Below are 23261 nucleotides of genomic sequence, written 5' to 3'. Positions count from 1 at the left end.
TCACACTGTGAGGGGAGAGTGTCACATTGTGACAGCAGAGGTGGTCACACTGTGAGAGGGGAGGTGGTCACACTGTGAGGGGAGGTGGTCACACTGTGAGAGGGGAGGTGGTCACACTGTGAGGGGAGAGTGTCACATTGTGAGAGCAGAGGTGGTCACACTGTGAGAGGGGAGGTGGTCACACTGAAAGAGGGGAGGTAGTTATACTGTGAGAGGTCACACTTCAAGAGGCAAATGTCCAAAAATCTGTTTACAATCTAGAGCAGTGTTTGTCTTGGATAAACTTTAAAATTCCTATTTTGTGATCTTACACTAATTACCCTGACATCATAATGAGTCAGAGTCTTCTGTAATTTTAGTAAGTTCATTGCTTTATTTTGGTTTGATATGACGCTCAAAAAAATTGAGAAAGAATAAACCTCCTATACATTGCAGAATATATCCATGGGGGTGTGTTGGTGGCACTCAGTTTTCATCGCCTCTAATTCGTAGCTAGAGCACCAGTTGGCTTCTCCCTCTCACTGCCTTTTGGGGACTCTTTTAAATCCAAATTCCTGGGACCTCCACTGACTGTTATTCCAAATGTTAGGGTATATAATCTCTGAGATCTACTCCTGTCTAGCTTAAATAACCAATGATAATTATGTTAAGTCTCCATACAGCTTAAATCTATTTTTCTTTCTATAATTCCTACCATTAATAAATTAATGATCCAGTAAAAATCCCATAAATAATCACTTTTTCTTTCTGTTCATAATCAAAATAACTATTGGAAGTCAAAATAAATATACAAATTCCATGTGACTCCTCCTTGAGGGTGATGTTCAAGGATCTCATTGTTCAAAAAGCACATAGCTTGGCCAGGCACGGTGGCTCACGCCTGTAATCCCAGCACTCTGGGAGGCCGAGGTGGGAGGATTGCTTGAGCTCAGCAGTTTGAGACCAGCCTGAGCAAGAGTGAGACCCTGTCTCTCCTAAAAATAGAAAAACTAGCCAGAGGTTATGGTAGGTACCTATAGTCCCAGCTACTTGGAAGGCCAAGGCAGGAGGATCACTTGAGCCAAGAGTTTGAGGTTGCTGTGAGCTATGACTCCACGGCACTGTACCCAGGGCAACTGTCTCTGTCTCCAAATCAATCAATCAATAAATACATAATTATGTTTCTATGTATTTTTCTATAAAGCACATAGCTCAAACCTGGGTGAAGTACTTTTTTACAAGGACCCTATTCCGGAGGGGGAGATACTTCAACTAGAATGAAATGGTGACTGTAGATTGCAGATGGGGTGTGTGTGTACAAGTGTTCACTGCACAATTCTGTCAGCTTGTCTCTATGTCTGAAAATGTCTGTAATAAAATGCTGGGAAAACCCCTACTATATTATAAAGATGCCTAGCATATGACTCTCAGCTTCAAATAACTTTATTCTGAGCTGTATCTTAAAAAAAAATAATGAAATTTGACTTTAATATGAATTTATTCTAAGGTTTTTAAATTTTGTTTCTTGGTGACTGACATCAAGAAAAGGACTTTTCAAGTAAAAACGTGTAACCGCTTCTTTTCTTACTTTTAAAACAAATGTAATCTACAGATAATTTTTGTCTGAAAATTAAGAGCTTAAAATAACTGAATCCCTGGTGAATCTTGAGGACATTATGGTAAGTGATCTAAGCTTGTCACAGAGGGCAAACGCCATGTGACCCCATTGCTAAAAGTACCAGCACAGTCAAGGTCATGGAGTCACACGGTAGAGTAGGGGTTTCAGGACTGAGGGGAGGGGAAACGGAGAGTCCGGGGACAGAGTTTTGGCTGGGGAGGACAGGAACAGTTCTGGAGATGAATATTCGGTGGTCATGGTCCACAACAATGTGAATTACTTAATACGCCATACATTGAATACTGTACACTTAAACATGGTTAGAATAATAAATTGTAAGGTTACATATGTTACACGTATTTCGCCACACACTTTAAAACTTACTTTAAAATAAAGGCTAGAAAAAAGTTACCATCCTTGGGGAGCTGAGCACTGTCCTTTTCAATTATGGTGGGGAGGGGTTGTTTTAGAGACACAGTCTCACTTTGTCACCCTTGGTAGAGTGCTGTAGAGTCACAACTCACAAAAACCTCCAACTCTTGGGCTCAAGCGATTCTCCTGACTCAGACTCCTGAGTTGCTGGGACCACAGGCGCCTGCCACAAGCCCCGCTATTTTTAGAGATGGGGTCTCAATCTGGCTCAGGCTGGTCTCAAACCTGTGCCCTCGGACGATCCACCTGCCTCGGCCTCCCAATTGCTGGGATTACAGGCGTGAGCCCCACGAAAGGCCCACTTTTCAGCGAAACTGTCCTGTCACTGTACAGAATCAAAGTAATTTCTGTATTTTACAGGAAGAAGCCCTTCCTTCCATAGAACAGTTGGCCCATCAGATCGAAGATGAAGACTTAAGACTGAGGGAGAAGCCCAGGGCCTACCTGAAAAGAGTTTACCAGGAAACCATCTACAAGCCCCTGGTAGAAAGGAGCATCCTCGACTACTTGCACTACAACTATAACCACCTGCCCATGTACGCATGGCCAGCCATTATTTAGCTGTGTCCCGGGTCCCCACTTTATTGTTTTCATACATTCAGTTCCTGGAAGTGCTCTGTGGAAACGCCGTGTGACTCTGAAACCTGGCTTGACAACCAAGCGCCAAGTGTCCCCGCGGTGTTGTGGTCTCTTCTCCCCCGATTTACGCCTGTAGTTTGCTATTGTTCCAGTAGGTGGCGCGCAGCCGTGCGTCGCTGTTCCGGGGCAGGGACGCTCTGCAAATAGCAGGCATGTTCCAGTAAAGAATAATCAATCCATTTTAGCAATAAAATGAGATCATACTGTAAAAACTTGTTTTTTTTTTACTTTGGGTATCATTCTGTTTTGATTTCCTTGAATTTTCTGCCGCCAACCTTGTTAGTTCTTCACCTGTTTATTCAGTAATACTTGTGGGTGGTAAAAGAAAATCACGTGCCCAGAATGGAAAATTAGTAAAGCAGATGATATTAAATCTGTCCTCCAGTATCAGAAGCTCTGATTGTGTAGGAAATCTTACATGACCTTTAGACAGGAGGCTGCTAGCACAATCCCCGTATTTCTGTTTCATGCAGATAGCGTAAAGATACTGAAAAACTGGGAGGATCAAGGGATTGACACATAGATGCTAGGTTTTAACTTAATAATGGGAAATTAATCTAGTTCATTTGCATCGACCCTTAGCACCACTGGTTTGGGGGGGCAGGTCCTCTAGTACAAGCTGCCTGTAATGCAGATCAGAAGGTCTTTCTCTTATAAGTAAAGCAATTCAATTGCCCATGACAAAACACAGATTCAGAAACCAGTGGGAGCAAAACGTAAATAATTATTTTTATTTATTTGTGTCGTGTCTCTCTTAATAGACAGTGTGACATAATTTTTGGCCAGCAGGGGTTAAAATTGGTTTTCATTAACAAAATTCCAGTTTCTGTTCTTTTTTCTTTTTTTTTTTTTGTATTTACGTTAACATTTAACAAAAGCTGGCACAATCGCAAGGATTACACGGCTATTAAGAGGAAAAGTCGGAGTTGGCATTGCAGAATTATACACACATGATCAAACACTCTGCTTAATTATTTGGAACTACAAAGTCATTTGACATTTCTCAAAAATAAAATTGTTCCCAAACACTGGACTCTGATTTTTCCAAGGCAGGCAAAAGCTAGCAATAAACACCTCTAATTCCTTCACACGTACATACATTTTACACAAATACCGGGGTCATTTGGGGAGGAGTCGGCACTGGCCATATGGTACAAACTGTGTAGCTTGAATGGGGAACATAGCACCTGGTCCACTCTTCAGAATTCAGACCCAACACACGTGGAACCACATTTCAGGGGCTGGTGAATGAGTCAGCTCAAGTGACCCCCTGGTCCCCTTCCCCTGACAGGACCTGGATCAAACTCATCAGCAAATGGAGTGGATTTCTGTGACAGGTCCTGGGACCCTTAGATGGAGATTAACAGAACAACCTCAGAGGATCAACAGTTATGACTTATGCGACCAAGCATTAGCATTAAAAAGCCTCCAGTCACAAAAAACTGACCCCAAATGACCATGTCAACCTTAATACCAAATCATGCATAAATTTGACAACAGTTGTCCTCTGTTGCCTTTTAAAAAGTAGTTTTGAACCTCCATAAGTAACGCATCAGATTTGAAAATATTTAGAATATGTCTTAGTTTACAAAGCATATTGTGTCACACTTAGAAAGTGGGAGATTCCCTGAATTAGGAAATTTAGCATGTATGCAAAATAACTTTCTGAATCAAAGAATTTTAGTGTATCTGTCCAGATAAAAGAGCTTTATCACTGAAGAACAAGCTACCTAAGAATAAAAGAATAATTCAAGAGTTGTTGGTCATCACTTGACAGTGGCTGTATCAAGGGCTTTGGGAGAATAAAGCTGATGATAAAGCTTGGCAAAAGAAAGGGTTTCAAAGAGACCCAGTTTTGGACTTGGTGAAGTCCCTACATATTTCAGCATTTGCTGTTTAGCTGGGGACATCTTGGGCTCTAAGCCTAATCTTGGAAGTCAATGGTTGTAAGTAAAGAACACCAGGTATTGACAAGAAAATACCAAAGTTAATTTTCCAAAGTTTTATTCTCCCAAATCACAGGCAACGCCCCTGCCCACTGCCGCCTAATGATGTCCCTACAAAATCAGTTTGTAATAAAGAATGCAGCCTCCTCCCTTCCAAAAAGGGCCCCTGTGGTTTTATTGCACTCAAATATCACGGGAAGGCAAAGGGAAATAAAAGATGAAGTGAGTGAGGGATGGAAACACTGCATGGAGGATAAAGTGTAAAGCCGGCCAGTCAATATTTACCCTTAGGAGAGGGGCAGAGAGAGAGCGGGAGCGCGCGCAGCCGGGCGGGCCTGCCTGAGCCAAGAAACAGGCAGAGGGGCTGCAAAGTCGCAGTGCGCGGAGCGGCTGATTGTTTTCTGGTTGAGAGAAAAAGTGATGATAAGGCCGGGATAAAGTAAGCGCCGGGAACGGGGCACGGAGCCCGGCAGCTGTATGCTAATGCTCGCGGAAACCAAGCCTCCGCGTCCCCCATTAAAGCAGGCGACCAGGAGGCCACACATCACTGAACAAATAGGCTCTCTCAAGACAAATAAAATAACACACGTTGGCCTGTGGGGAGGAGGCGGGAGGGGGGGCTCGGGGAAGAGAACGAGAGAAGAGTGAAGGCGGGGGACAGAGAAGGGACGAGAGTGGCGGAGAGGAGTGGGGCTGGGAAAGACGGGGTGGGGGCGGTCAGACCTGGAGCGGAGAGGGCCGGGGAGGGGCGGAGGGGAGACTGAGGGCGAGGTGGAACAGGTGGGGAGCCGGAGTGGAGGGGAGAAAGAAGGGAAGAGACCAGGAGGGAGCGAGGGAGGGAAAGTCCCCGAGAGACGGAGAAAGCGGATGAGAGGAGGGGCCGGCGGTGGCGGGAGGGACCCCCTGCCCTCCCCGAGAGCAGGAGCCCAGGCCGGGGAAGAACTCGCGCCCGGGGCCGAGCCCGGCTGCCTCCCAGTCCCCCGGGGCAGGCGAGGCCCGGGGCGCACGGGGTAGACACGGTCGCTGCGGCCGGGCCTGTTCTGCTCCGTGCTTCGGTTCGTTTTCTGAGACTGAGGCGCTGGGGCAGGAGGCCGCCGGCAGCGCACAGGTGGAGACAGATCTCCTTTCCGCCTCTGGTTAAGTGTCAGTTTTGGTTGGTTCAAGGTCCTCTCAATTCTTCCTGACTTACTTCTCTGGTTACAACTTTCCCCTATTCCTGGCGTCGCCTGGGCCTGCGTTCTCCAGCACAGCTCTTCCCCACGCCAGGCCCGGGCCTCCTGCCCCCTCTCGCTCCCCAGCCCGACGGTCCCACCCCGGCAAAAACAAACAGCCCCGAGGGCACTTCAAGGAGCGTGCGGTGGCCCCGACGGCACACGCAGGAGGATAAAAGGGACGACCAGCCACCCGGTCGGCCCCGGCCGAATAATGGGCGCGCAGCAGATTGCCAGGGGGCACTTGAAACTCGAGGGGAGGGAAATACTTGAGCGCGGTCCCTCCCGCGCCCAGCGCTCGGCGCAGCCTCGCGGATCCCCCTTGTTCGCCCTCTTTCATGCGCTCTCCTTTTGTGTGGAATTATTTAAACGCGAGATCCCGGGCAGCTTTATGCTAATGCGCCGAACAAAGGCAGCGGGCCGCGGGCTGGGGGCCCGGAAGGTGCCCCGAGGCCAGGCCGGGCGGGGCGGGACCCGGGCAGGCTGGCTGCGCGTGTCTCTCGCGTGCCCCTGGGACTGACACACAACCCCTCATTCCTGCAAACACAAAGCTGTTCCCGGACGCCGGCCCGGCGCGCTAGGCGCACGGAGGCGGGGGGTTTCTCCGGGACCTGGAGGCCCGCACTGTCGCTGTAACGCGTGGCTCCTGCCCGGTCGTGGCTTGCAGGGACCGAGGCCCGGGAGTAGGGGCTTCTGTGGAGCCAGGTCCGCAGCAGAGTGAGGATAGGGAAGAACATGACAACTCCCCTGCTGGTTTCCCCAAACGCCCGAACTGCCGAGGAGTGAAAAGACCGACCCGCCCAGGTGCTCCCTTGAGTTCAGGAGCTGTGAGTACTCCTTGGACACCCCAGGGAGCCAATTCCTCCGCGGAAGTTTCCGTTTTAGCGCCCATTTCCAAGCGATTCGCCTTCTAGAATCTCCCTGCAGTCTTGACTTTCATTCGAAGCCGAGCTGGAGGGTGGGGGTGTCCCAGTGATCCCTGGCGCACGCCCTGACGGCGGCCCTGCACACCAGGACAGAAGTCCTGGCAGCGCTTGCGGGCCCCAGCTCGGCAGCCGTGGGAGGAAGAGCCCACAGCAGGGTCTGCGCTGACCAGAAGCCAAGAGACCCCCTAGATTTTTACAAAGCGCTGGCCAGTGCGCCGCAGAGAAAAGATGTGTCCTAGGGCCGAGCAAGCACACGTCGGTGCCCTCCCCTGAATCCTCGTGCTCGCCGACCGCAGGGAAGCCACCTCGGTGGGGGTGAAATCCACACTCAAGTTTCCCCAATTTAACTCCACGAATCGCAGTGCGCAAAGTCTGGCGGGCCGCAGGCGCGCAGTGTTGTGGCGCTTAGCTCTTCCCAGAGGAAGACAAATAATCTCGATCCGATGTCCCCATCCCTGCGGACACACAGATTCTGAGAAAATTACGCATAAGGCCGAGGAGGCCCACAAACTGGTGTCGGCTACAGCTGCTTGCAAGTTGCTGTGTGCGGGAGCGCGCGTGTAGCCTACTTCTCGCCAGCCGGGGGTGATGAAATTAGTTTCCAATACTTTGTACCTTTTGAGTTTCCATTTATTTTGACTTTACCGTCTGAAAGCAGATTTCATCTCCACAAATAAAAAGAAACGGATCCACTGAATCTCAGTGTCTCAGAGTTCAGTGGAGTCTCTCGGCTAAATTCAGAGCCCTGTTTGAATTTACTGAGGCAGGAGGGTCTTTGGGGGGGGTGTTTGTTTGTTTGTTTTTTAGTGGCAGTAATGGTACCCTCTACGCCTTATTTACAATGACCGGTATTGTTGTTCTTAAGGATTCACAAGGTGACGGACTCTCCCGGTTCTGATCCATGGATGAAGAGCTATACCCAATCGCCTGCCCTCAGAGGGGGACGGAGGGCCCAGCACCCCCGCCTCCGCCTTATTATTTCACAATCCAGATGGGATTCCTGATTAGAAAATAAAATTGGCCAAGGCTGTCTCGGAATCCTTTTCCCACTTCTAATTTCATCAGCAGTATTAATCAGTCCTCAAAGGGGAAAGCAAATAACGTCAGTTCCTTTTAGATAGAAACAGTTATAAATTTTAGATGAAGTCATTTTAACATTTTTACATTTTGAGGGCGACTGGCACTCATCACAGCATTTTTAAACTAGGGTTAGATCTTTCGAATTATATCCCATTGAATGCATGTGGATTAAACTATCTTTTCAATGTGTGGGTTAAACTATCACAAACAAAACCACCAGATATCTTTTCCTTGATTAACCAACTTGATTTACCCCTAAATTGACTAACTTAACAACTGTTCCCCTCGAAACTAATAAGTAATAACTCATGTCGCCTCTATTTAAAAATCCGTTTGACTTCTAAGCCAGGGTATTTTTAGAGGGAAAATCCAAAACAATTAAATACCTTCAGTGGAATTAAGCATAACTCAGCAAAATCTGCCTGGGTGTGCAGAACTTTGCAGAGAGATGTTTCCTTATCTTTCAATAAAGTGACATTTTCCTCACAACGCGTGACGCTTTATCTGGCTTTTTGCTATTCTTCAGGGACAGACGACCAGGACCTGTACGCAATCGTGAGGTTCTGCCTCTGTCCCCCGAAGAGCCTGCTTTTGTGTTTTCCCGGGGCTGGGCTGGGCTGAGGATGGAGGCTGTCTGGGTCCAAACCCGGAGGTGGCGGCGGGGTGTGTGCGTTTGGGGGAAAGAGGTCTTCGCTGTTGTCTTTCCTGGTGGCACTGGGCAGGCGGCTAGTCCTCCCCGAGGCCGCAGCCAGCCTCCGAGCACAGATTGCCCCCCCTCCCCCAGCAGACAGCACGCGTCTCCTTTGCGTCCAGATTGGCCGCGACCCCCGCTCAATAGCGGGAGGTTAATTTCCTTCACAGAGGTGAAGGGGGCACGGCTGGGGGGGTGTCGCGCCCAGACAGGCGGCCCCTTTATTCCGCAGCGCCTTGATTGGAGCCCTTGATTTAGCATCTGATGTCAACCGCAAACAAAATGCCCGCTCAGAATGAAAATGCATGAGGCCGCGCCAGAAGCTAGGACACCAACTTCGCGGGGGCGCACGAGGCTGATCCCGCGTTTCGGGCTTTGGCCGGCTCGACCCAGATTAACCCAGCCCTGGACAGCGCAGAGGCTCCGGGCGCCCAAAGATGCCAATCCCAAAGCCTCCAGGAACTTAAAAGAAAAGTTCAGAAATTCACGTTCCGTCTGGAACTCAGCCCAGCCCTCTCCCCACTCCAGCCCCGCGTCTGTTGGTGCCTGAAGAAGCACCGTGCCAACTGCTCCTCAAACTCCAGCGAAGTCTCCGGAGACCAGCGGCCGCGCAAAGGCTTCAAGCACAAACATCGCCCTCGGCTGCAGCCCGAAGGTCCAAGCCTCTGTCTACACTCGGAACTCCGGGGTCCCATTTTTCTCTTGGACCCTGGCTCCCGCAGGCCACCCATCCGAGGTACAGGCGGTGGCCCAGACTTTGCAGCTATTCTTATTTCACCCACACCACGCAGCGCCCTGCGTCCGGGCAGCAGCCCTCAGATGGCCCCGAGCTCTCGCTGCAGCTCGCCCCGCCCCCACACGATCAGCGCGCACAACTTCCCCCTCCGCTCCGGCTCGCGGACTGAACCCTCCTGACATATTTGGGGCCATTCTTCTCCTTTGTTGCTATTTTGCTCGCGACCCGCGGGTAATCCCCGCGCGGGAGGGGGCGTGCATTGTCGTGCTGATGGACGGGCCCATTTGGCGGCTCCGCGCCCCCGGGAGGAGAGACACAAAGCCCAGGCACGTGCGCCTCGCCATAGAGGAGCAGCAGACCGTGAAGGGGGCGGCGCCGGGCGTGTGCCGGGGCCGGGCGGGGCGGCCAGGGGCGCGCGCGGGGGCCCCGCGCCCTCAGGTACAGCTGCCGCACCTACCGGGCGACCCCCGAGTCCCGGCCCCCTTTTTTTTTTTTGCCACCCGGTTGCCCTCCCACCCTACAAGGCAGAGGAGCTGCGGGCGCGCTGATTGGCTCCGGGGGAAGCGGGAGGCGAGAACAATGGCCCCCTCCCCCCGTTAAAAGGGAGCGGCTGCCGGACCAGGGGACAGGGACGCGCGTGCAGGGCGCACAGCCAGGCCGAGCTGCTGCCCGCGCCACGCGAGTCCCGCAGCCGCCGCGCTCGGGCCATGGGCCGGGGTCACTGAGGGCCGCCCGGGCCGAGCGCGGAGGTGGGACCGAGCCAGTTACCGTGCCCTCGCGCCGCGCCAACATGCCCCGCGGCTTCCTGGTGAAGCGCAGCAAGAAGTCCACGCCCGTGTCTTACCGGGTTCGCGGCGGCGAGGACGGCGACCGAACGCTGCTGCTCTCGCAGGGCTGCGGGGGCGCCCGCGCCGAGCCCCCGGCGCCGAGTCCCGGGCCAGGGCCGCTGCCGCCGCCGCCGCCGCCTGCCGAGCGCGCCCATGCGGCGCTCGCCGCCGCGCCCGGCCAGCCGCCACCCTCTCCGGGCCCGCGGGCCGCGCACTTCGGTAACCCCGAGGCCGCGCACCCCGCGCCGCTCTACAGCCCCACGCGGCCTGTGAGCCGCGAGCACGAGAAGCACAAATACTTCGAGCGCAGCTTCAACCTCGGCTCGCCCGTCTCGGCCGAGTCATTCCCCACGCCCGCCGCGCTGCTCGGAGGGGGCGGCGGCGCCGGCGCGAACGGCGCGGGCGGCAGCGGCACCTGCGGCGGCGACGCGCTGCTCTTCGCGCCCGCGGAGCTCAAGATGGGCACGGCGTTCTCGGCGGGCGCCGAGGCTGCCCGCGGCCCGGGGCCGGGTCCCCCGCTGCCCCCCGCCGCCACCCTGCGGCCTCCAGGCAAGAGACCCGCGCCCCCCGCGGCTGCCGCCGCCGCAACCGAGCCGCCGGCCAAAGCAGCCAAGGCCCCCGGCGCCAAGAAGCCCAAGGCCATCCGCAAGCTGCACTTCGAGGACGAAGTCACCACGTCGCCAGTGCTGGGGCTCAAGATCAAGGAGGGCCCGGTGGAGGCGCCGCGGGGCCGCACGGGGGGCGCAGCGCGGCCGCTGGGCGAGTTCATCTGCCAGCTGTGCAAGGAGGAATACGCCGACCCCTTCGCGCTGGCGCAGCACAAGTGCTCCCGCATCGTGCGCGTGGAGTACCGCTGCCCCGAGTGCGCCAAGGTGTTCAGCTGCCCGGCCAACCTGGCTTCGCACCGCCGCTGGCACAAACCTCGGCCCGCGCCCGCAGCCGCCCGCGGGACGGAGGCCGAACCCGCCGTCAGGGCAGAGGCGCGAGAGGCGACGGGCGGCGGCAGCGACCGGGACACGCCGAGCCCGGGCGGCGTATCCGAGTCGGGTTCTGAGGACGGGCTCTACGAGTGCCACCACTGCGCCAAGAAGTTCCGCCGCCAGGCCTATCTGCGCAAGCACCTGCTGGCGCACCACCAGGCGCTGCAGGCCAAGGGCGCGCCGCCAGCGCCCCCGGCCGAGGACCTACTGGCCTTATACCCTGGGCCCGACGAGAAGGCGCCCCCGGAGGCGACCAGCGACGGCGAGGCGGGTGGCGTCCTGGGTTTGAATGCGTCCTCCGAGTGCCACCTGTGCCCAGTGTGCGGGGAGACGTTTCCTAGCAAGGGCGCCCAGGAGCGCCACCTGCGTCTGCTGCACGCCGCCCAGGTGTTCCCTTGCAAGTACTGCCCGGCCACCTTCTACAGCTCGCCGGGCCTCACGCGGCACATCAACAAGTGCCACCCGTCCGAGAACAGACAAGTGATCCTCCTGCAGGTGCCCGTGCGCCCGGCCTGTTAGAGTGCGCCCTCCGCCCCGGCCCGAACTGTGCCTTCGCCTGGAGACCCACGAAGAGAGCGCGCCGTGCACGCCCCGGGCTGCCGGATGCAAGTGTGGTCTCCGCTTCCCTCGGTGTGGCGTATCGGTAACCCTGTCCTCTCGTTGTGACTCCTTCGGATCCCCCTTTTGCGTTGTGTTCCCCCAGTCCCTACGGCGCAACAGGAGTCCACCTCTTTCTGTACAAGGGAGAAAAGCTGTACGCGTTCGTCTCGTGGTTGGAAGCCTCCCCTGGCAGGGGAGAAGCTGTTTTTCTTGCTAGTATTCTCTGTGCCCATGGTCTAGAAATGCGGTTTGTTCTCGCCTACGCATCTCTGCTCTCTATGTATGTAGCGTACGGGTTGTTTTGGGTGAATCTTGAGGAATAAATGCCTTTATATTTCACAGGCTGTAAATTGAACTTCCCACACGATTAGCTTTATTATGGCTTGTGAACTGCTGGAGTCTGGCTTTACCTTTTTGTATGTGAACAAATCAAATTGCTTAAAAAAAAAAAGTTTTCTTTAGTATAGCCACAAATGCCTTGAACTGTTGTCTGTTTGGGATTGTTTTGGGGGGAGGGAAGGGAATTTTCAGAAGATGCTGTAGTAACTGCCTCAATATTTCACTTTTTGCTTTGATCATCCATCTTTGTTGAGGTAGGACGTATGAGTTCCCTCCAAATGTGTATGTTGATTTATGAGTAATTGTTATTTATTCTTTATTTATTTATATTAATTATGAAGATTATGATATTATTTGATTGCAAATCTTTTTTTTTTTCGGTGTGCTTTCCCCCCCGCCACTCTTGACATTTCACTGTGCATTTTAGAAGAGAGCCTTTTTCTAAAAGGATCTGCTAAAAGTCTTAACTTTTATACCTGTCTGAGTGAATTACAGGCAACCTACCATTTTATTCTGCTTGGAAGGGCCTGCCAGGCCCGCCCCCCCATACAACCAACAGCTCTTACTTTTAAATGCAATCTCTTTTCTACATACATTATTTTCTTAATTGTTAGCTATTTATAGAAAGCTTCAATAGAACTGTTTCAACTGTATAACTATTTACTATTCAAATAAAATATTTTCAAAGTCAAAATGTGGTGGACCAATTCCTGTATCCCACGCTTTCAACAAGGATTTAAAATGCAGTCTCTGATGATTTCTTGAAAGTGAGCTTTATTCTTTTATCAAGAAAAAGGAAACCATTGCCATCAACAGGGCTATCAGTTTTAAGAGCTGAACCCAAACTTCCAGCTTCTGCCCTTAATGGCAGCTGATGGGTGCAGCCTTGGAAATGGCGAACTGGAACAGAAGCCTTGTTGGGGTCGTATGTGCTGGAAGGCAGATTTCTAACCTTCATTCTATGAAGGCCATGGACATCTTTTCAGAGAAATCTAGATAAGTGTTTGAAGGAATCCATCCTTTTCATCAAGGGGATGTGAGAATGGCACTTTCATTTAGCAAATCCTTCATTTCCTGACATGTTAGGGCTCAGGATAAAAGCAATTGTTCAGATAAATAAAGTGGGTGGGTTTTGCTCATTACGTATTGACTCAAAGAAAGTAGAAATGACTCTACAGTCAGATTTCCCGAGTGAGAGAAGCAGACCAATTGATGTCAGCACGCAGTGAAAGTTCAGCAAGAGCTCAGAAATAATTTTCCAATCAGGTGAGCAATCTATTTGGTGGGGGGGATGGAACACCATCTGTCTAGAGTATTAAATTTAATAACAGGTAATTACAATGTTTCCTGTTATGTGTCACTCAACCCTTTGAAGAATAATTCTGACTTTCACCAGCGAATATTTTGAGTTATTTGTGTCTGTCTTTGAAATGTCTGATTAAGGAGCTGTGCTGAACATCGTACGTAGTTTTTCATTTCCTTCCTTTGGGGCATTTTGTTACTTTTTTCTTGAGGCTGGCTAAATCTAACATCGGCCTGCCAAAGAGGTTTTAGAAATTCGTACAGTGAAGGGATTTGCATCTCCAAAGAGTAGCTGGGATGAGGGTGGGAAGGCAGTCCAAGAAGAACCTGGGACAGAAAAATTATTGAAAGATCATTTTCGGATTGTGAGCCTAAGTTTTTTTGTGGGAGAGGGTTTAGTCGGAAGCTCAGCTAGCAGGAACATTGCATATTCCTCCTTTTGTGAGGATCTGAAGCAGCTTTCAGAATAACAATGAAGGAGAAATCGTGACAGGTGAGCTGCCTCCAGCGCAAAGTGTCACTGATGACTCCATATTTTAACAGTTTAGAAAACAAAAGACAAAAGCTTATGGCTGGTACAGCATAAAAGCATAGGGACAAAGCATTTATACCATCCCCAAAACTTTGAATGAAACAAAGAAAAACCCAAATTTGTGGGATGATTGCTGCTCCTCTTTGCTTCCAGCAAAAATATTATGGGTTAAAATCTCTGTGAACTATGCCGTACATGGAAAGATCCCTCCGACTGAAGGTCAGTGTATGTTATGTACATTGCAGGACAATAAAGTTTCCTTAAAAACCTGAAGACGGGCCACATACGAATCTACTAGACTTGTCTACAGGGACTGTATCTTGTCGGTATTAGGCAATTTTTCTTGTCCATAATCATAAAACATGAATTCATCTAAGATCCATCTTTATGAGGGTAAATATAATGTGGTTGTTCACAAACATGCTCCTTTATCCCCTGTGGAAATTTATTTCAATTGACCAAATACACCTTTTTCTAAACCAGAACCCCAAATTTCATTGATGTGAAATATTAAATGAAACTATGGTAAATGGAGCATGTTGACGGTGACTAAACGCTGCAGAAGACATTTTTTTTAAAGCTTCCTCGATTTATTTCAAGGGAAAATAGTAGGAAGCAGCAGAATATTCTACAGGGGGGAATCAAATTCTCTCCCGTTTTTTATGCCTCCCTGGATATTAAGTTTACAGGGTTCCCGTTCTAGGACACCAGGTGGAACCGCAGGCGTTTTCCTTATAAATACGCAAAGGATGGTGAGGAAGTCCTGTGTGCTCACAGGGGGCTGCAAGCCTGGACCCGGCCCGAGACTCCCATAGCCAGGGATGGAAGGTGAGAGGTCAGGGGGTCAGGGATCTGGTTTTGACAGCCCCACCTCACTGCTCTGCTTCCATACAAATATGGTACAATAAAAAAGCACCCCAAGGCCATGTAGCATCCCTTGGTTCCAAAGCGAGCCCCTGGGCTGAAGTAGCTGCGAGACACTCGCGCTCCCTTGCCCCTTCTTGGTGGCTGACAATGTTTTACTACCCCGTGGCTGCCTGTGCTTCCCCCGAGGCCCGTGGAGCTGGAACTGGAGCAGGCACTGGGAACGGCCTGTTGCAGGGAGTTTACTCAGAACCCGGTGCTGTGGAGGTGTCCCTCCCTCCCCTCCTTCTGTGTAGTGCCACGGTCCAGGTGGTTGTGCCTTTCAGGTGACCCCAGGCCCATGACCGAGTTCAATCAGGGCCTACCCAGATGGAGCGGAGCAGAAATGAAGCCGGGAGTGTGGCTGGACTTCAACAGCCCAGTGGCCGCTGGTGGGCATGGTGGGGGGCCCTGCAGAGACCTGGGTGGGCCAGGTTGGACAGGGCAGCGCCTGCCACAGGTGGTTGTCACCCCCTTGTCTGCACTCAGACATGGCTGCCAAAGGTGCGCCGTCTCTCACCTGTTTCCCTTTGCCATGAGTTTCTGTTTCCTGGTCTGTTCCATCCCATTGATGGACTTAATTCTACAGCCATCCACAGAGTCTTCACACAAAACAAAGCAGAAGAGACTCTTAACAACCCGACCAAACAGACGTGACAGGACTTCTTCACGTTCAACTGTCTTGCAAGAGGCCTGGCGTAAGGTTTGGGGCTTTCGCAAAAGTCGGGTCACTTGGCCTTCTATATCCCTCTATCTTTCCTCTGTAAACCAGAGATAACGTCCCCGGCAGATTCCTTGTGGGGATCTGTGAGCCTTGGAGAGAACTTTGGGGAGGATCCCTGAGCCTCTCCTGTGGGAGGAGAGGCAGTAAGACCTCACGGCACCCCCATTCCTCCCATAGACAGGGGAGGACGTATTTACAGGGAGTGCTGTTCCCTGGCATTTAGGATTATTTGTAAACCCACTGGCCTGTGGCAGGCTTACTTTGAGCAAAAATTGCTATCTGTTTGCAGAAGGGACATTTGGGTCTTGTAGAGAAATTTTCTGGCACATGGAGCCTAGTGTATGGGGTAAAACAAATCACCCAGTTACTTGTACATGGTAAGGCCCAGAGTTTCCTGATGGCCAGGCTAGAGAAACCTGGCTTGTTTGGTAGTTTCAGGTATAAGCTGTGGAATTTTGAGCAGCTCGAGGAGGAAGATGAGTTGTTAAAGCCCACAGGTTGCAAACACGCCTGCTGCGAGGGAACAGGTGAACGGCAACTCACAAGGGTCCTTGATCCTCTTTGGTTGCCAGCACAGTACCAAAGAACGGGGCACAATTTGGGGCCAAAAGATGCGTAGATTCTAACCTGAGATTATGGAAACATCTGAAAGGTATTTTAGCAACATGACCTGAAAGTAATAGCCGGGAAACGCCACCTGGATGGAAAGAAACCAAATGCATCTTCAAGGCACCTCCTACCTTATACATTGAAGAAACTTACTGTTTCTTTATTACCAATCTACAGCATTAAATGACCAGTACTCAAAGAAGAGTCCAGCACACTCATTACTCATGGGTTCTCATACGACAATTGTCTCTAGCAGGCTCCTCAGCAACACAAAGGAAAATTCAGAAGTGGGAGCTGGCTCTGCAGCTTCACGAGACCTGGGGGCAGGCCCATGAGTGTCTCCACTCAGCCTCCTTGGGATGAAGAGCTGCTCCTCAACGCCCAGGACAGGGAGACCATCCTCTGATGAGCTGCTGTCAAATCATCCTGTCCCCTGGCAGCTGCATCAGCCAAGGTTGCCAAGCAAGGTAAGGTGTATTGGGTCCAAAGGAAGAGGGGCAGAGAGGACAGAAGGTACCTACCCGCCCAGGGATTTTGAAGAATAGGGAAATCTCCCCCCCGCTGCCCCCACCCCAGCACAACTAGGGAACTACTGCCTCCTTCTGTGGTTGCTAAGGAAACAGAACAATACTTTTCAGCATCCCCTCATCTTTTGCAAATACCCAGCTGCAGGTTTTTGGTGTTATCAAGGCAGCTTCCCAGCCACAAGGGGATTTTCTGAAGACAGACAAGGCCTATTTCTTGGGGTACATTCCTTATGAGGAACTACAGGGAAAATTACAACAGCCCACCAGGCCGCACTGGGTTTGAAAGCAATAGAGCCCAGTGAGAGGTGTGGTCAGATGGACCTTTGGGGTGAAGAGAACTTATTTCTCATAGCTGAGTAAAAGAAACAACTTGACTCACAGATTTACCATTCACAAGTCTGTCTTGGTGGTTATGGAGGACTCATGCTTCTCAGAATCGTAGTAGATATTTGGGCATATGATTTGAAGTCGCTTAACGTGTTTTCACTAACCCAAATACACACCCCTTCATCTCTTAACCCCTAACTATCATCATGTGTATACCACAAACTGGTGGGCTTGCTCTGCCACATCTGGAAAGCAGAATATTCCAGACACACGTGGTGAGCAGAGGGGCTGTGGGGTGCTCGCCGTGTTTGAACATTCTACAGCGTGTGGTCTTCCCAGTGGCCCTTCCACATCAAGCATCAGGAATGACGTCATTTTCTTTAAGTCATCCCGTAAACCCACACTACTGGGAAAAACTCTTCTTAAAACAATCGCAAGACAGAGATGAGACTTACAGAATGTTTCCTGCCAGGAGGACGCATGGGAGGTGTGAGCACTGAGAGCCAGTGTTTCCAGCAGTCGCGGCTCAGCCCTGCTCAAGGAGCCTGCTGGCACACTAGTCTGCCCAACCTGCCCCCCTTCCGCAGAGCCCAGGCACTCCCAGTAATGCCGGAAACTTCCACCGGCATTCATTATTCTTTTCTCTCACTCATCAAAGAAGTCCTTTTATGTGAACGCAGCATCTGCTTTGTCTGTGTGCAGGACCAGGGCCCTGATGCCAGGATCCCTTCTCAAACACCAGAGCCAGGTGACAGTCACACCTGATGGTGAGAGGCTGGGCAGAGTGAGCCAAGCAGCTATTGTGTGTCAAGTCTGATAGGACACAAAGAAGGTGTTAGTGCATGGGGGGTGGGGGGTCAGAGGAGGAAAAAACACTAGCCTAAGATTTCCTCCCAGCACAAAGAACAGAAAAGGATGAGGAACTTAGGCTGGAAGGCACGCGTCCGGTATTGCCATTCAAAGCTTGTAATGTCAATTGATTGCAGTCCTTTTCTGTGGCTATCTACTCCAGTGTACAGAGTGAGCCTTTGCCAGTCTAGAATACAGCTACAAAGAGGTGGTTATTAAGAGATGGGCAGAAACTGATAGAAATAGTGTATATGAAAATAATCAAGTTCAGGCCTGTCAGGGACAGAGGGAGATGAACCAAGCCACAGTCTCTAGGTGCCCAAATTTGGACAGAATCATTTAGGTTTCTTCCACTATTTTACTCTGCAAAAGAATACAAAGTTTCAGGCGGCGCCTGTGGCTCAGTGAGTAGGGCGCCGGCCCCATATGCCGAGGGTGGCGGGTTCAAACCCAGCCCCGGCCAAACTGCAACCAAAAAATAGCTGGGCGTTGTGGCGGGCGCCTGTAGTCCCAGCTACTCGGGAGGCTGAGGCAAGAGAATCGCGTAAGCCCAGGAGTTGGAGGTTGCTGTGAGCCGTGTGATGCCACAGCACTCTACCCGAGGGCGGTACAGTGAGACTCTGTCTCTACAAAAAAAAAAGAATACATTGTTTCTTCCCTCGTGTCTTTGAATAGAATATCTTCCTTGCATCTTTTAAAACAGAATTCTTATTCTTAACACCTTCCTAAGGGTTTTCACATGTCTATCTCAATAAATCACTGAACACAATTTACAATTTTAAATCATTTCAATAAAAGAGTTATACAATTAAGATTTAGGATTTGTATCAGGACGCTTTTTGCTCTATGAACCACAAAGAAAGCCATGTTTTCGAAATTTGGTAATTCAGATTAAAAAGGTCTAAAACAAGTTAAATGCATATTATACTTACCTTGATTTATTCGTAGTAGTAACTATGATCTTAGACATTTCAAGATTATAATGAGATTCCAGAATTATTGCCACCACCATCTCTAATAAAAAAGGATAGACCAGGGGTTGGTAAAGTCAGGTCCATGGGCAAAATCCGTCCATGAGCCTGTTTTTGTAAATAAAGTTTTATTGGAACATAACCATGCCCATTTACTTAGGGCCTATGGCTGTTTCCATGCTATGGCTACAAAGTCTTGTAATTTTGATAGAGACTCCATGGCCCACAAAGCCTAGAATATTTACTCTCTGGCCCTTTCCAGGGAAAGTTTCCCAACTAATATCACACAGTAGACAATAAAATGGTGCAACTGTGCTGCTGTAGCTCTCCCATGTCCTGCCCTGGGTTAGATGGAAACTCCGTCCTGATGACAACTGTGCTTTGCTCAGTTGTGTGTTGAGTGTCACAAACTCAACAACTCAGCACACGTAAGTCTTGAAAATTGCAAGATTTAGGACCTCTATTTCTTCAGGTGTCACCGCCTCGGGGACCATGGTTTTTAACATAACTGTTTAAATGAGAAAATTTACTAGTTTTTCTGGAAGTAGGAAACTGCCTCCAAGATAGATTTATTCATTCTGCTCCTGGGTGTCCTGTCAGTCACAGGGACCCTCAGGTAATACAGACAAAGCCCACCCTATTCATCCATCTGCACAGATAGAAACGGAAGAGGAAGTTTGTCTCCTGGTTTCAGGGTTGTTTTCTCACGGTGATGATGATTTTTATTTATCAAATGGAATCACAACTTTTATATTGAACCCTAAGAAATCGCTCTTTTTTTAATTTTTTTAGAGACAGAGTCTCACTTTGTCACCCTCTGTAGAGTGCAGTGTCGTAATAGCTCACAGCAACCTCGAACTCCTGGGCTTAGGCAATTCTCCTGCCTCAGCCTCCCGAGTAGCTGGGACCACGGGCACCCACCACAATGCTCGGCTATTTTTTGTTGCAGTTTGGCCGGGGCCGGGTTCGAACCTGCCACCTCCGGTATATGGGTCCGGGGCCCTACTCACTGAGCTACAGGTGCCACCCAGAAATCACTCTTTTTATAAGCAAAAATAAGTTTCATACCAACAATTTTGTATAGTTCAAGGCAACATTTAAAGAATTTTTGGTAACCGTTGGCTTAAAAATTGAGTTAAAGACAGAAGATAACTAACTCAGCATTGATTTGCTTAAAAATAGAGTTAATTCAATAGCAATAAACATCTTCCTGGCAATAAACGTCTTTTAATTATGCAAACCTTTGAGCGTTAGGGAGCATAGGCCAGTGTCCAACAGGGGGACCTCTGCTCCAATTACAAGTCCCTAATCATTATGAGCAATTTTGTTCTGAAATGGGTTTCTGACACAGTCTCACAAGAGTATTAGTTACGGCAATTCAGTGGAAAAGGTTCTGTCCTTTCTTGCTATGCAAGATGTGGACCGTGGGCTGTGGACACACGAGTGTCACCTGGGAGCTGGTGAGGAAAGCAGAATCACAGACCCCACCTCGCACCTACGAAATCAGAGTCTCATCGGCGTTTTAACAAGACACCCGGGGAATCTGTGTGCTCACTGATGTTTAACATGCATTGGTTTAAAGTTTGGGGTCCTGGTCACAGACTGAGTTCTCTGAGCTGTTGCCTGGAAAGTTAAGTTTGTCCTGGAAGAGCTGATGGTTTGAAGCCTTAACCAGAGACCACTAACCCCAACTAATGATGGCCTTGTGATAATACTAACAGCTGAAGCTCATATCATTTGCCTTATCTGAAGCCTTCATATAAATTACTCACTGAGTTCTCACAGTCATGCTAGGAGGTGGTATTGATCATTATCCCCGTGTGACAGATGGAGAAATGGACGGCCCTAAGAGGTGACATGGCTGGTGAGTAGGGAAATTTAGTTAAGATCAAGAAGGAAACTGGTTCATAGAGAGAAACCATGTTCCGGTGAAGGAGGAAGCAAATGGGTAGTGAAATACACAAAGGACTTGATTCCATCTTCCTGTCAGGGGCTAACGTAGCGTGAGAACAGGTTCCGTTCTCATCCCAAATCATGGGAACAGCAGAGCTCTGTTCCGGACAAAACTACAGTGTGAAAATCCCACCTGCATCAGAGAGAGATGAGCTAAGTACATTCTCTTTTCAAGTTATCTCCTGGGTTACATATTGGAGAAACTCTCTCTTCCTCCTCCCTTCCCTCCCCTGGGAGGGGTCTTACCCAGGCTGCAGTACACTGGTGTGAGCCTCCAACTCCTGGGCTCAAATGATCCTTCTGCCCCAGCCTCCTGGGACTACAGGCACATGCAGCTAATTTTTAAATATTTTATAGAGACAGGGATCTCTTTTGCCCATGCTAGTCTCAAACTCCCTGGCCTCCAGTGATTGCCTTGGCCTCCCAAAGCCGAAGGATTATAGGCATAAGCCACCATGACTGAGCGAAAACTCATTTCTCATGATCCAACCTGCAAGCACAAATAACCAGTACTCATGAGAAGATCAGATAGGCTGAGCACTCCCTGACTGTAACTAAGGCTCTCACAGTGGCATGTTTGTGGCACCAAATTCATAGACCCTGCATCACTTTTAAGCTTGCTTTAACATCCTCAGATGCAACCGTAAGAGAAAGAAAGAAACTCATTCCTGGTGAACGGGGGTGCCCTAAGCAACGGTGAGACTGTCACTGAGTGCTGGCTCACACGGCCACCTCCCTTCAAGTTCTCTGCCCTGCACTTGGTTCTAGAAGCACACGGCTGTGGAAATCACTTCCTATTCTACAGCTGCGAGCATGTTAAAGGCCACCCCAGCACCTTGGTGACAGCACGAGTGAAGGAAGGCAGTACCCCCGAGCGCAAGGCCCCCCAGAGGCAATCCCCGCCATCTTCAGCCGAAGGACCGGGGAGGGTTGGCACACGCACCAAACCTGATCCGTAACTTGGGTTCTCACTGTCTAGTAACATTTAAGAAAATGTGCTAATAATAAGTTTAATCGTATACCTCAAAGAGAGTTCCAGTGTGGTGGCTTCTCCAAGGAATAGATTTTTTTTTTTTTTTTTGTGGTTTTTGGCCGGGGCTGGGTTTGAACCCGCCACCTCCAGCATATGGGACCAGCGCCCTACTCCTTGAGCTACAGGCGCCGCCCTCCAAGGAATAGATTTTGATAATCCTGGCAGGTCGTTCCCTCCCTCGCCCACAGTGGTGGAATTTCACGTGTTCACGTGGGACCCAGCTCCGTCTCCAGCAGGCTGGGGCTGGGGGTTTGGAGCTGTGTCTGCTTTTACCATCTTGTTCCCACCACTTAAAAGCTGTGTGGCCTTGGGCTCCTTTTCTTTCTTTCTGTTTTTTGGGATTAATAGGAGGATAATACAATGAGGTTACATTGTTTTTGCATTTGTGAGATGAAATCCAAGTTGAACTTGAGTCCTTCACCCAGGAAGGGTGCCATATGGGTATGCATTGCACCCCTCAGGTGGGAACTTATAGAAACCCCCTTTCCCCCCTTCTTAAATTTAATTTTTCTTTCATGTGGACCTGAGTTGTTAATTAGTTGCAACTTAGTATTGAGTATATGGGATGGCTTGATTTTCCACTCTTGTGTTAGGAGAATGTTTTCCAAATCCTTCCAGGTAAATACGAAAGATACCAAGTCTCCATCTTTTTTAAGGCTGAGTAGTATTACTTAGGGCACACACACCACAGTTTAATATCCAGCCTCTCTCTGCTGTTTTCTCATTGACAAAATGAGGAAAATCCACCTGCCGGAGATATTTATCACATTTTCTGCTTGCCTCATGCCTTCTGAACAGTCTTTTGTTTGCTAAGATTTGATTGAGAACTTTTGGGTCTCTGTTCATTAGAGAGATTGGTCTATAGTTTTCTTTTTTAGGTCCTCACCTGGCTTTGGTATCAAGGTGACATTGGTTTCATAGACTGAGTTTGGGGGTTCCTTCCTTCTCGATGTTGCAGAATAGTGTCTGGAATACAGGTACAAGTTCTTTGAAAGTCTGGTAGAATTCTGATGTGAAACCATCTGGTTTGGGACTTTTTTTGTTGGAAATTTTCTTTATTGTTGCTTCAGTTTCAGCACTTGATATTGGTTGATTTGGGAGGTTTTTATTTTATTTATTTATTTTTTTTGAGGCAAAGTCTCACTCTGTTGCCCAGGCTAGAGTGCCATGGCTTCAGCCTAGCTCACTTCAGCCTCAAACTCCTGGGCTCATGTCATCCTTTTGCCTCAGCCTCCCAGGTAGCTGGGACTAAAGGTGCCTGCCACCATGTCCAGCTAATTTTTCTATTTTTATTTTTTTTAATTAATTAATTTATTTTTTCAGACAGTCTCAACCTGTTTCCCTGGGTAGAGTGCTGTGATGTCACAGCTCACAGCAACCTCTAACTCTTGGGCTTAAGTGATTCTCTTGCCTCAGCCCCCCAGGTAGCTGGGATTACAGGCGCCTGCCACAACGCCCGGCTATTTTTTGGTTGTAGTTGTCATTGTTGTTTGGCGGGTGGGGCTGTTTCGAACCCACCAGCTCTGG

At 49.8% G+C, this 23261-nt stretch overlaps 2 protein-coding genes across 2 annotated transcripts in view; both read left to right on the top strand.

Annotated features, from left to right (window-relative positions):
* Positions 1-2798, top strand: part of CFAP61 (cilia and flagella associated protein 61) — a 367994-nt gene extending 365196 nt beyond the window's left edge. Inside the window, exon 27 of the mRNA XM_053574251.1 lies at positions 2390-2798. Within this exon, the coding sequence (XP_053430226.1) occupies positions 2390-2590 (201 nt within the window). The 3' untranslated portion in view covers positions 2591-2798. The remainder of the gene's footprint in view (positions 1-2389) is intronic.
* Positions 2799-9876: 7078 nt separating this feature from the next.
* Positions 9877-12698, top strand: INSM1 (INSM transcriptional repressor 1). Its single transcript, XM_053574250.1, has one exon. It carries the CDS (start codon positions 10049-10051, stop codon positions 11582-11584), a length of 1536 nt encoding a protein of 511 aa, XP_053430225.1. The 5' UTR covers positions 9877-10048; the 3' UTR covers positions 11585-12698.
* The last annotated feature ends 10563 nt before the right edge of the window (positions 12699-23261 follow it).

The sequence above is a fragment of the Nycticebus coucang genome, chromosome 21 (genome assembly GCF_027406575.1).
Source record: "Nycticebus coucang isolate mNycCou1 chromosome 21, mNycCou1.pri, whole genome shotgun sequence".
NCBI classification, from domain to species: domain Eukaryota; kingdom Metazoa; phylum Chordata; class Mammalia; order Primates; family Lorisidae; genus Nycticebus; species Nycticebus coucang.
Note: the sequence above shows the minus strand (reverse complement) of the source record. Positions and strands in the feature narration are given on the sequence as shown.

Coding starts and splice junctions, on each gene's coding strand:
- INSM1 (XM_053574250.1), top strand. CDS start 10,049: ATGCCCCGCGGCTTCCTGGTGAAGCGCAGCAAGAAGTCCACGCCCGTG.